This window comes from Lytechinus pictus, chromosome 6, assembly GCF_037042905.1.
Source record: "Lytechinus pictus isolate F3 Inbred chromosome 6, Lp3.0, whole genome shotgun sequence".
NCBI lineage: Eukaryota > Metazoa > Echinodermata > Echinoidea > Temnopleuroida > Toxopneustidae > Lytechinus > Lytechinus pictus.
Genome location: NC_087250.1, coordinates 7816766 through 7831612, shown reverse-complemented (window position 1 = coordinate 7831612; position 14847 = coordinate 7816766). Strand labels below are relative to the sequence as shown.

At 39.0% G+C, this 14847-nt stretch overlaps 1 protein-coding gene across 1 annotated transcript; it reads right to left on the bottom strand.

Annotated features, from left to right (window-relative positions):
- Positions 1 to 460: 460 nt before the first annotated feature.
- LOC135154491 (uncharacterized transmembrane protein DDB_G0289901-like) lies at positions 461 to 928 on the bottom strand. The gene has a single exon (XM_064100697.1). The coding sequence runs from the start codon at positions 926 to 928 to the stop codon at positions 461 to 463; it is 468 nt and encodes a 155-aa protein (XP_063956767.1).
- Between the last annotated feature and the right edge of the window lie 13919 nt (positions 929 to 14847).

Sequence of the window (14847 nt, the reverse complement as noted above, 5' to 3'; positions counted from 1 at the left end):
ACTACAAACAGACTCAGCTTGATTTTTATGACTCTGCATCAGAAACTATGGAACCAAACATCAAAATGTGGAAACTCTTTTCAATGAACATCTACTCTTTCTAGGGAAACACAGAAGCAAACAGTAATATTATTCATCAAATAGTGTACAGTGTATGCTTGAGTAGTTAACCGATAGTCATGCTGGGTACAAGAGTTATGACCTAATTCTTCTAAGGTCAATGAAAAATATTTGGCATAGCCACACACCATCTTTATCTTGGCTTATATAGTCTAGGACCCTCCGTTGTTGTACACCAGACGGAAGTAGCCCAGTGAGATTGAACTTAACTGCGGAAGTACATGTAACTAAAACTGAACAAAACTGAACATGTAATGAAAAGCTAAAGGCATATTAAAAAAAGAGATGGATATGATATTTCATGCCACAATGTATCATTTCCATGTGAAGAGCTACTATTTCACAACACTGGTGCTATATCCCTTACACTATTCCACATCTCTGATGCTATTCCCCTTGTACTATTCCACATCCCTGATGCTATTCCCCTTGTACTATTCCACATTCCTGATGCCATTTCCCTTGTACTATTCCACATCCCTGATGCTATTCCCCTTGTACTATTCCATATCCCTGATGCTATTCCCCTTGTAATATTCCACATCCCTGATGCTATTTCCCTTGTACTATTCCACATCCCTGATGCTATTCCCCTTGTACTATTCCACATCCCTGATGCTATTCCCCTTGTACTATTCCACATTCCTGATGCTATTCCCCTTGTACTATTCCACATCCCTGATGCTATTTCCCTTGTACTATTCCACATCCCTGATGCTATTCCCCTTGTACTATTCCACATTCCTGATGCTATTCCCCTTGTACTATTCCACATCCCTGATGCTATTTCCCTTGTACTATTCCACATCCCTGATGCTATTCCCTTGTACTATTCCACATCCCTCATGCTCTACCCCTTGTACTATTCCACATCCCTGATGCTATTCCCCTTGTACTATTCCACATCCCTCATGCTATTCCCCTTGTACTATTCCACATCCCTCATGCTATTTCCCTTATACTATTCCACATCCCTCATGCTATTTCCCTTGTACTATTCCACATCCCTGATGCTATTCCCCTTGTACTATTCCACATCCCTGATGCTATTCCCCTTGTACTATTCCACATCCCTGATGCTATTCCCTTGTACTATTCCACATCCCTGATGCTATTCCCCTTGTACTATTCCACATCCCTGATACTATTTCCCTTGTACTATTCCACATCCCTCATGCTCTACCCCTTGTACTATTCCACATCCCTGATGCTATTCCCCTTGTACTATTCCACATTCCTGATGCTATTCCCCTTGTACTATTCCACATCCCTGATGCTATTTCCCTTGTACTATTCCACATCCCTGATGCTATTCCCCTTGTACTATTCCACATTCCTGATGCTATTCCCCTTGTACTATTCCACATCCCTGATGCTATTTCCCTTGTACTATTCCACATCCCTGATGCTATTCCCCTTGTACTATTCCACATTCCTGATGCTATTCCCCTTGTACTATTCCACATCCCTGATGCTATTTCCCTTGTACTATTCCACATCCCTGATGCTATTCCCTTGTACTATTCCACATCCCTCATGCTCTACCCCTTGTAATATTCCACATCCCTGATGCTATTCCCCTTGTACTATTCCACATCCCTCATGCTATTCCCCTTGTACTATTCCACATCCCTGATACTATACCCCTTGTACTATTCCACATCCCTGATGCTATTCCCCTTGTACTATTCCACATTCCTGATGCTATTCCCCTTGTACTATTCCACATCCCTGATGCTATTCCCCTTGTACTGTTCCACATCCCTGATGCTATTTCCCTTGTACTTATTCCACATCCCTGATGCTATTCCCCTTGTACTATTCCACATCCCTGATGCTATTTCCCTTGTACTTATTCCACATCCCTCATGCTCTACCCCTTGTACTATTCCACATCCCTGATGCTATTCCCCTTGTACTATTCCACATCCCTGATGCTATTTCCCTTGTACTATTCCACATCCCTGATGCTATTTCCCTTGTACTTATTCCACATCCCTCATGCTCTACCCCTTGTACTATTCCACATCCCTGATGCTATTCCCTTGTACTATTCCACATCCCTGATGCTATTCCCCTTGCACTATTCCACATCCCTGATGCTATTCCCCTTGCACTATTCCACATCCCTGATGCTATTCCCCTTGTACTATTCCACATCCCTGATGCTATTCCCCTTGTACTATTCCACATCACCTCATGCTATTCCCCTCGCACTATTCCACATCCCTGATGCTATTCCCCTCTCACTTTTGCACTTGCAGTATTCTACCCCATCCACATTGCAGGTCAACATGACTCGAATTTGTCAAAATTTCTATCACATAACAATAGTCCACTTTGCTTTCCCTGTTCACATTACCTTAGATATAAATTCAGTTGATATCAATAAGGGAAACAATAGATAAATCTAAATAATTTTCGGTGTATACTTAGTTTTTAGATAATAAAAGTAACCAGCTAAAAAGGTATGTTTTGAAGGGGTGTAGTAACTCCATGTAGTCTGCAGGCACAGACCCTGATTGGAACTTTGATCAACGAGTGTGCCTCCACGCAAAGACTAGCACCTGAGCGAGAGGGCCTTCAGTGCACAAGGCATGAGTAGGCTGCAATTCAGACCCTTTGCTCGAGTGAAGGGTTTGCCCCGCAGACTACATGTATATACCCTAACTAGACATCAGACAACAAAAATAACATTAGAGCTTAGTCTTGGCCTTGTTCCTAATTAATGTCTTATTGGCACATCCCATGCAGGAACGGAGGAGGTAATTAATGAATATGACGGGGAGCTTTTAGATGAACTTTACAGTGATACATGAATGAATGTCAGCTACCGTGTGTTCGCATCAACACGATCTAAACCTCCCTAATTAAAGGAGAGGTCCACCACAACAAAAAGTTCATTTGAATCTTTGAATTGATAGAGAAAAGGCAAATGAGATTGACAGTGAAAGTTTCATCAAAATCAGATGTCAAATGTAAATTTTCGCTCAATTTCACAACACAGTATGTACCAATAATTCCAATTTTGTCACCCACTCACCATTTCTCTTGTATTTATAGGAAAATTTGATTCCGCCCTGAACATGTGGAAATGCCATAGTTTAACCTATTGTGATTCTGAAGAAAAGTTTGGATATTCTCAATATGATAAAAATGTAATATTGTATAAATTCAAACAACAAAATACAAAAGAAAGAGTATGCAACATCGACTTTCTCATTTGCATAATTATGCTCATGTTGGTCAGTCAAATAACTATTGTGGAAAAAAAATAAAAAGTTTAATATGTCATAACTTCCTTATTTCCCATTCAATTTGATTTTTCTCTTTCAATCAACTTTTCACTGGAGTGCAGGGCTAATAAACCTTTCCTTTTTTTAGGGAGCCAGCCGGGCTCCTCAAGCACTTTTTTTTCTTGTCATAATAATGGTCATTCACTACTGACAAGGTAGTTCGCGAACGAGTTGCACCTATTTCACGGATTTGCCCTATAAAGATACCAGTTGTGGTAACGATCTCAAAATGAGTTTGAACAGAATCCAATGAAATGACCACCCAAATGTTTGTATGTATATAATTATTTAAAAATATGTGCCAAATAGCTCTGGAAGAAAATGCTTTATTGCTGAGAAACGAGCAAAATAAGCACGGAATTCCATCAAAATGTCGGGTATTTTTGGAAGCAATATCATTAGACTGTCCCACATATGCATTTCTGTGTAAGTGATCGTCAGAATAATCGATTTTGAGCGAAAATTTCATGATTTTGCAATGTTAAGTCTACATTAATGTACCAGATCTAGATGTATGATAATATTTTGACAATGAACATTGATTTAAAAGTCTTTCTCACAAAATAATTGTTTGCTCCCTTTAAATTCCCTAACCCCCAATGACTCCTGCATCACTCATGTGAAAGGGGTGTGATGAGAATGTGGTCCTAGTTTGACGAGTGTTGTATGTGTGTATCCATGTCACGAGACTATCAGGTTTCAGGATGTAATACATTAATGTCAATGGATAAACGATACAGACTAAGAAGATAGTTAGTCTGCAGGCACAGACCCTTTGGTTTCGCGGTTTGCATCGTGCACAATGCAGTCTGAATTAGTGAGACTAGATTCACTTCGTGCTGCAACTGTCTCTTAAGTAACACAGAGTGTGTAGTCTTCACTCCAGACGGTTTGATTAAATTTGAGTCTGCGCTTGCAAACTAGAATAAAGTAATCTCAAAGACACAGACGCTTCCGGACTGAAAACATTGTACTCTCAAAGACATAGACTCTGCAAATTTATTAAGAAAGATACAAAGACATGAATACAGAAACCTTTTGAATTTGAAATTGATTTGCTCTGGTAAAAAAAAAATCATTGAAAGAAATTTTTTCCACTTCTCCTGAAAATAGATAGATAAAAGGCCTATAGGCCCTATATTTCTTAAATGGTCTCGGTTGAAAAGGGTCTTTTACGGTATGGTAATGAAGAACCTCGATTGCCAAAAAAAATTAAAAGTTAGGACATGTCTTTGCCCAATGTGTCTGCCAGGAAAGGAAATAATTTTAATATTTCAGGGGCTATTTCTTTTTCCACTTATTGGCGATTGCTGAAATATGGGGGCTATGTTGTTTCAAGGGCATGTTTGTTGTGCAATAAGAAATTATGCTGGTAGGTATAAGCAATAAATCATTCTGCCGTTTGTAAAAAGCAATATTCTAAATGTTTTTGAAGGCAGGTTCTTGCGGTGACTTAAGAAATGGTGGTCCCTGAAAGCCTTCTATTTGAGGAATTTTAGGTGTGATTTGTTGTGTAATCCGAATGAGGGTAAAAACATACCATCTTACGAGATTTCATTCATGAAGATGCACTTTAGTCCCAATATCAAGCATCACCCGTCCCCTCCTACTGACCCCACCCACCCCTATAAAAAGTGGAATGCACCCTGTCACTTGCATAGGAGCAGCTGTCTACATTCACAGACATGGATCACAACATGTCTCGGATGGGGGTGTTATGTTTCATAACAAGCCGTCACGGTGGGATTCCTGACAGCATGAGCAGAACACATGTGTTACTCATTACAGCTTTCATTATTGCAACACATGCTTCTTCTCCCCCTTTTTCTTGGTGCAACAGCAAGTCCATTTCAAAAAAAGAGATGGCAGCAAAATTTTTCAGATTTCGACAATTTTCATACCCTTTTCACCAAGGCTTCACACCAACATTTTTTCTTGGTGGCCCGATCGATCCACCAAAATCATCAATTTCATATTTTTGGTGGACCCGTAAAGCAAATTTAGTGGCCCTAAAACAATAGAACACAGAATTTATCAAGACTTTGGTATAGCCCAAACGGGCCACCAAGAGTTGGTTTTTACAGAATTTTTGTGACCCGACTCTCATTTTTGGTTGCCTCGGGCCACTGCTGATGTCGAGCCCTGCTTTTCACTATATATGCGAGCTTACTGCTGGGCCATGAAAAAACACCCCCTTATTTACTTGCTTTTGTAAATGTGGATGATATTCGCCTTGTAATAGCAGTACCCCCCCCCCCACTTCCCTTCCCTCACCACAGATGATATGGGTATTAATATTTCTAATATTTTGCAATTTTTATACTTTTCCACCTCAATTATGGATACCATGTGAATACATTGTTCAACCAAGAACACAACCCTTTTTAAGTTGTATGGCAAGTTCCCCCAAGTCTGCGCAGTCCCCCTTTGTCTGCATCCACCGCGTATCTGTGCAATTATAGTAAAAGAAGATATGCAACGAACACAGACTTTACACATGCAAAACATAGACAGGTATTCATCAAAAAATCTGATTCAAAATGGTGGAATAATAATGAATTTTTGGCATTTCTTGCCTCAAAATGTTAGTATATATGTATAATGGAATTCCAGGTGACAATGTCGAGAAAATCAAAATATTTCATATTTCATATAATAAAATACAAAAGAAATAGTGAGTGGTTGATGTCATCTGTCCGCTCATTTGCATACCGAACAGGATGTGCATATAACTGTTTAGAGAAATTAAGCGAAACTTAATGAAAATGTAGTAACTATCTTATTTTACATCCGATTTTGATGAAATTTTCAGTGTTATGCTTGTTTGATTTTTCTCTTTCTATTCAAATAAGCTTTTGTTGGGGGTGGACGTGTCCTTTAAGGGGGGATGACTGATGCAGTCTCCTGGTTTCATGGACGTTCATGACTTTCATGTATGAAAATCATTCATGACATTCACAATGTATTTAGTCCATGATTGAATTGCCTCGTTTTAATCCGGATCTACTCCGCTTTCCAAGTAATACAAAAGGGATTTAGACGAGTCTAATTGCTTGGCATGTAGAGCTCTCAGGAGAATTCTTGTAAGCCTAAATTTAGATGCATGAATGATGGGAGCAGACAGCGATTCATATACCCCAATGAATCATGCTACAAGCAAGGGGTGCATTCAAGCGCCACTTATTAACCCTAGAATCATGGTTTGAAACGCGTTTAGAAAGACGTTTCTGCAGAATCATGGTTGCGTTTAGGCAAGAGTAAATGTAAATGTGTTTCAAATCACTAACAAGAAGCACAGAAAAGGGGTAATTTGGAAAGACGTTTCTGCAGAATCACGTTTGAAAATGGTCGTATAAACGTAACTGTGATTTATTTTGAATTATGATTCTATGATGTGATGTTGTTGATCAGCCAACTTCCACGTTCATGACATAATGTGCACACCCAGAGGTATTCTTTGCTTTTGCTTCATACAGTAGCCGTACACGTTAACTGTATGTATTGAAAATCAATGTTGCGTATCTGAGGTTGACCTGTAATTTCACGGTCAATTTGCGCACTTAGATGCGCACTGGCTAGGCGTGAAGTGAAGGAGATATGGTGTTAGAGAGGGGGTAGATCAAACCCAGATTCTGCAGTAACCGTTTTTATGATTTTATGTTTGTGTTTTGAATCATGATTCATGTTTGTGATTCCAGCTTATTAAGTCGTATGAACGCAGCCTAGATTGATCGTAAGATAGAATACCTGAGGTAACTGATGGCCCATTGCTCACTCATACAAACAATGCATGACACAGAAGTTACACAGAACCGTTGGTATTCTAAAGCATAATGCAGACATTGCAATGTGTTAATAATTATCTTTTTACAGCACATAAAGCCTGTACATAAAGCACTGGTAAGGGTTGAGTACCGGGTATGTGAATTAAACTGAGTATACATGTAAGCGATTTGGGCCATTCTGTGAAAAAGGTGGTATATAAATAATAATAATCAGCTGACATTCTAATATTACCAGAGTGTAGTGATCATGGAATTATTTTAATCTGTTGATCCTTTATAAAAAAAAAAAAAAAAAAAAAAAATTACCTCTAAAGATATATCTCATGCACTCTGTTGGTAATGTTTTATTTTGCCTGAAAAATGCCCTTTGAACACCAGTCTTTACAAATTTGGTGATTGAATATCGATAGGCAACAAAAAAGATTGTTTCCTGAAAGTTTTTAGCCTATTCTCGATGTTTTATACCAAAGGGGAGGGGGAGTGGAAGAGAGAGGAGGGGAAAGGGGATGGGAGGGGAGGGGAGGGGACAGGACGGGAATGGGACAGGAGGGGAGGGGGGAGAGGACAGGAGGGGAGGGGGAGGGGACAGGAAGGGAGGGGTTAGGGGAAGGGAGGGGAGGGGGGAGGAAGGGAAACAGGGAAAGGGGGCGGGATGGAATAGCAAGGGGACGAGTGGTGGGAAAGGAAGAGGGAGAGGGGGAAGGGAGGGGGAGGGAAGGGAGAGGGGGTGAGGAAAGGGGATTACAGAGATTGGGGTGATATATATATATTTATTAGTACTATATGTAGGAAAGAGATTCAGATACATGTGAATAATGGTCAGGAAATAGGCTATAGACTAGAGAATTCATAGGCTTTAAATTCAACTTGTTCCCCTGCACAGCTACACCCATTGCAAAATAAAATAAAAATAAACCGTATGGTACACAAAAGAGGATTGGAGTTCCGAAGAATCTCATTCAACAATGCTCTTATCAATCCAAAAGTAAGACACCAAAATCACTGATACACAAATGAGTCCCTTTAACTCCATTGGTCAATTTAGTTCTGTATGAAGAGGGGAGAATATATATAGAAAAATCAATGGAAATCAGTGTCAGCTGTTACAATACATCAATAAAATAACCAGCTAGAACCTACATAAAAGTACAGCAGATGGTAGGCTGAACATAGCAGGACAAATAAGGGGACAAGACACTGCATGGTTGCCAATGTGAAGATCACGCCAAGTTTCAGTGAATGAAAAGGGGCTACCTCTTGTAATATTAATATGCCTTTATCTCTAATATAATCCACAGAGGCCCGGAAGTATCAAGTATACTCAGCGTTAATATCTGTTGACCACTTAATTTGTATATTGATAACAGTTATAGTTCATAAAAGGAAGGAAATAACAAATAAACCTTTTTCAGTTCATATTTCTGCACAGTCCCATGTATCCAATTTCTCGTTAGACAAGGAAGAGGGAAGTTTCGCTGCCAACGACCATATAAGGTCCCATATTTCTCATCGAAAAATACAGGTAATTTTGATGAACAAAATTATGAATTCCCCTTTTTTTTCAATCAATTCCTGACTTTTTCTTACACAGTTATCTGTAGTCCTAATCCTTAATTAGCCCTGAACACTATACAAGATCAAGGAGAGAAGAGATAAAGAATTGTTGCGTAGTTATTTACTTATAGTTTATACAGGCCTGTACAACAAATCACCCTAGGCTTAACCACTGCCTAGCTACACAGGCATGTATCAAGATTGCACTAAAATGAGGCCCTAAAAATACTTCAAGGGCTAAAATCACAATTGTTTTGCCTTGTAAGGGATTTCCTGTATAAATACATTAAAATACATGTAAACCTACTAGGAAGTCTCTTCGTGAAAAATGGACTACTCAACCATGAAGGCACGTCCCCGATTCTACCATCCCTTTCTTTCTTTTGTAAAGCGAATCTTAAGGGGGTGTTTCAATAAAACATTGCAGTCAATTGCAAATTAAAGTTGTAAATTTACAAGGGATACAATTAATTTCAACTGAAGCAAACTGAATTATATTTAAAGGCTTACAAGAAGCAGAGCCATCGCTCAATGACAAGTTTGCAATCAATTTCAAGACTTACGATTGATTCAAGGACCTAAAAATTGACTTGCGATCGATTGGAAGTTACTTGCAACTCTCCAATAGTTAGAATAAAGTGAAAAGCGTTGGTACATGTTTTTTTCATTGTGGGGGAGGGACCTCAGGTGGATGTTTCATAAAAGCTTAATATTCGTAAGTTAATTACGAGCGACTTTAAAGGTAAATGCTAGTTTTGGTAACGATATCAAAATGAGTTCGTACAGAATCCAATGAAATGACCACCAAAGTGTCTGTTTGTATAAATAAAACGCATGTGCCAAAGGGTTCTGGAAGAAATTGTGCAATTGCTGAGAAATCAGCAAATAAGCACAGGATTCGGGTAGAGCGTCGGGCCCGACGCTCAAAGCAATAATTATACACTGTCCCACGTGCGCTTATCTGTGTTGGGGAAGTTCAGTCTGAACATTATTCAGCGTAGATTTCAAGATTTCACAAAGTTCAGTTTATGTAACTGTACCAGATCTAGATCCTCGATGATATACTGACAATTAAGCCTGGTTTTACAGACTTTCTCATGAAATCAGTGTTTACTGCAACTACTGGAATTTCTCTTTAAGAACTTCTGGTGACCATTTCATGTGGTAAATAACAGGCCTACACCCCTGAACCCTGCCTTACAATGACTTGCGATAGATCCAATCAACTATGGAAAGCCAGCAACATCAACACCTGAAATGCATGTTTGCTCGAAACATTTTCGAGATGTGCCATAAATTTATACATTCATTGATTTCTTGAAAATTCAGTGTGCTTATTATTAAATTATGACATCAATGGATTTCCAGTTGAGGTTGATTACATCAATCGTGACTCTTTGCAAGACGGGCCCCTGATTTCCGGAACCGATCCCGTAAAAAGATATCACGTGCATAGCGCGAAATGGGTATAAAAATGGCCAAAATCGGTGGATAAGTGTCTTCTATCCATCCACCTCAATCTCACGCTATCATGAAAATCAAATATTTGAGGCAGTATTTATGATGATGGGGAAACATGACATAAAACTAAGTATTCTGGGATCAAAGTATGATCATTTAATTTAGGGTCTGTTATTACACTTTGCTTGCTCTATTGATTTTCAAAATGGACGCAATTTTGCAAGTTTACGAATGAGCATGGTGTCCTCTTATTATAAAAGTGCCTCCCCCCATAACCACCCCCCCCCCCCCAGAGAAAGAAGTTGTCAAGATCACTATAGAAGCAAAATAAGAAAAACAGATGTGATGGGCGGGTCTTGCCAACATATGAAAAATATCAAGGTTGTGTATCCAGATCAAGCAGTCTGATCTCGTTCTCCGTTTGATAAAACAGAGAAAATTAAACGAGGCAAACCAATTTCAAAATTCATGCAATGAAAAAAAAAAATGCAACATATATAGGGCGCACGTATCAACTCTGCAGTGCTCAAAAGTCAAGGCACTGTTCTCCACTGAATGATAGTATAACACCAACAATTGACAAACAATCTAAGGCCTTATAATGAAATAAAGAGATCACAGAATCATCTGATATACTCCCTGCAGGAGCTGTCCTACTCACGAATCGCAGCTTCTTCTCGGTCTCCGTCGACATCGTTGCTTTTCTGTTCGTTTACGGCGAATGCAAGCGAAAAGGCAAGGTAAACTAGTTGCTAGTTGCTAGTAGTAGTAGAGTACTGTTCAAAGTGGAGTCGGTTGGATGTGTATTTATCGATTCCGTCAAACGGAGCTTAAGTCGGGGCTTCGAATCCGAGGTAGAAACGTACACAGGTCAGGGGGTGTACGTGGGGCGTTTGTTGCGGGACGTCGTCGGTCATGTGTCCAAGTTGTAAGTCGTCTGTCACGTGTTTAACAGGATGATCGTCCAGATCAGATGCAGTCGAGGATGGAGTAAGGTTAGATGAACAGTGTCCAGTGGTCTGTGCGCTGTTGGATGTCTGTATGACGATGGAGCTGCTGATTTGGCCAAATGCAGCGATGAATCGTGATGTTGTGCAGATGTAGTCTGCTAGAGCAATGCAACGCTACACACTCAACTCCAGCTCATATAACAAAAGGAAGAGATTTCTCACATGTAGTCTATGCCCAAGGCAAAAAAATACTGATCTGTTTCTGAAAATTCACAAATTTGGACACAACTCTCGATGAAACGCCCAAATCTATCAACAATCTGGAGAACATGCAGACTTAATTTTGATATGCTGCAAAATATGTAGTTATTGATTATAAACCAGGCAGATATGAGTATTTGCTGTTGAATCAAGGGTGCTTAGAATGAAAAAACTGTCTGGTAAGTCAGACTAGTCACAAGAGATATGGGTTATACTACCATGTAATTAAGATGTAGGTTCCAGGCATGTGTGTGTGTGTGCTGGTGTAGTATATTATGTGTGTGTGTGTATGGATGACAGCTGGACTGCCCTACACAGGGGAGCATTGTGAACCTCTTACTTTCACTGCCTGCCACTTCCTGGTTCCTAGTCTCACGATTCAGACCCCGTTTTCATACAATGTAGGAAAAAATCCTCAATTACAAGCTGGTTTCCACAACCGAACTATTTCCACAATGTTATGATTTGGTGTAAAATATTTTTGCACTATAGAGTACCGAGGTGTGACGTCAGTAGCCATGGTGTCATGGCGGGCTGGTTCAAAACAGAGTCGCAGCTGACAATCGTCTGTACACACTGGCTCGTCTGAAAAATAGGTTGCAAGCGATCAAATTCTGATAGCAGCAGTTTTCTCCTATGAGAAACACACGTTTTCATTTGGCGGGTTCATTTGTTGAGAACCAGGCCGCCACGACACCATGGCAACTGACGCCATCACTTCAGTACTCTGTAGTCACACACATTTATCCATATAGCAATTGTATATTTTCTTCCAAAGGACAAAAAATATATGAATAATGCAAATCTTGGTCTGAATCATAGACTGGTATTCAGACTCTTCCATTATCAGCACAGGCCTAGATCGAGGGGCAGTCAGGCAGGATATCTCAAGTAATAATATTTCCTTTTCGATTAGCTCCCACAAATGACACCAAACTATTAGCCATGGAATAAATTAACTATATCACATCACAACAAACTGATGAATGGGTGCTTAAATACCCTCATGATTGGAATTATAAATAACTAAATACCATGGGCTGGTATTCAATAATAGAGCACTAGTACTGATTGACAAAGTAAATTACTTGGAAGTTGGCATTTTAAATGCTTGGCTGAGCAAAATGCTTATATAAATCAGATAATTTGTGTTTTACTTAATCGATATGTATAAGAAAGTAGATTTTCTTTTTCATATTTACGACAATACAAGAAGTATTGTTGTTTTGCAGAACCTGCTCTGCCAACACTAAATAGAAAACAAATCATTACATTTGTATAGAAAAATAAGATATATACAATTACATGAAAATGTGTCTCTGGCACGAAGTTAACAATAAATCTCTGTAAACTTGTCCTAGTTGGTTCACATCCTGATTATGGACCAAATTCATTCAGTCACAGCCGTGGCTGTACATAGAAATTTTCTCGGGGGAGGGGAGGGGGGGGGGCAGCAAGTGTAAAATCTGTTGAAAACCTTCAAAAGCGAGGGAGCAAAGCAACGCAGCTAGTCATTTGGGTGATGTTGCATTTTGTTAAGTAAATTTGAAGGATTTGGTGTATACTTTTGGAGAATTTTATGAAAATTTTCAGTAAAAAATTTTAGTTTTCAAACAATTTTTTTGGGGGCAACTGTAACCCCCTGCAACCCCCTCCCCCACTACGTACAGCTATAGTCACAGCAATATCAAAGTGGAATTTTGATTGGTGTAGGGTCTATGAGCTAATACATTACAAGGATTTCCTGCCACTACAGACAACCCAGTATTCATTTGCCCAAGACTTTGCGAGAGCTCAAAATAGTTTTTGATAATTTTCCTGGGCAGAAGTATTACTTCTTAAAGATAAATGAAAGTAGTTGCAGTAAACACTGATTTCACGAGAAAGTCAGTAAAACCAGGCTTAATTGTCACTATATCATCGAGGATCTAGATCTGGTACAGTTACATATACGAAACTTTGAGAAATCTTGAAATCTAAGCTGAAAAATTTTCACACTGAAGATCACCAACACAGATAAGCGCACGTGGGACAGTGTATTATTATTGCTTTGAATGTCGGCCCGACGCTTGACCCGAATCCCGTGCTAAATTATTTGCTAAATTCTCAGCAATTATACATTTTCTTCCAGAATCCTTTGGCACATGTTTTTTATTTTATACAAACAGACACTTTGGTGGTCATTTCATTGGATTCTGTACGAACTCATTTTGAAATCGTCACCACAACTGGCATTTATCTTTAAAGTGTCAAATTCGAGTCTGTTATTGCAGACTACTGATGTCTTCCTAAAATTACACAACATCCTGGTTTTATTTACATCATGTTTCATATTAATAGCCCTACCAGTAGGCCATGAAAGTTTCTTGTTTACGCTCATCTGCTGGTAGGTGAAGTTAGTAAGAATTCTTACTTTGTTGAAATATTAGGATATACCACCCACCAAAAAAAAAAAAAAAAAATTTGAGGGGGTTGTGATGAAAAAGAAATAGGTTGCATAATTTACATTCCAATTCTGAGGATTGAGGACTTTTGAAAAGTTGCTTCTTGGTCTACTTTCTAGATCTTTAGGCATTCCGGCGATCTCCAATTGACCAAATGTTGGTCCAAGTTTCATTTTGTCCATTCTTGGCATTAGATCTGAAGTCTCATTTCGACCAGTGACACAATCAACCAAAATGTTGACATTTTTATTACAAAAATCCAATTTTGTGAACGATTTTGACACGATATTCAGAAAATAGTCATATTCCACCCTCCTCTCTTTCTTCTTCTCACATTTCCCCTTCTTTTCTTTTTTTTGGTCATGTAAATCTGTTTGAGGGGCAAGCGCCCCCAAAGCCCCCCCCCCCCCCCCTCCCATCTGTGTGCTACTAATTTCCACTTGGGCTCATACTTGGTTTAATGTAAATCAGGGACTTTTATTATCAAGTGAAAAATTAATCATAATAATAGGCTCGAGTGGGGTAGCTTGACTAGATAAGAAACCAAACTGGCCATTAGAATAAAAGAATAATAAGTAGAACAGTTTTTCATACTCCAAGGAGTTTGGGAAACCGTTGAAGGTAGAAGAAAGTAATTGCAGCAAATAATTATTTCATGAGAGAGCCTATAAGATCAAGGTTAATGACCATCATATTATCATAGATCTAGATCTGGTACATTGAAATCAACTCATCTTTGTGAAATTATGAAATCTTAGCTGAAAACCGATAATTATAACGATAACCAATACAAAAGGCATATGTGGGACAGTGGATTAATTGTTTGGAAAAATACCAGACATTTTCTGGAATTCTGTGCTTATTTTGCTCATTTCTCGCAGCAATTACACATTTTCTTCCAGAGCCAATTGGCAAATATTTTTTATCTACATATTTATACAAACACTTGGATGGTAATTTTATTGGACTGTGTTTG

Bases quoted from the DNA above. Each gene is read 5' to 3' on its own strand.
- LOC135154491 (XM_064100697.1), bottom strand. From the start codon at position 928: ATGTGGAATAGTACAAGGGAAATAGCATCAGGGATGTGGAATAGTACA.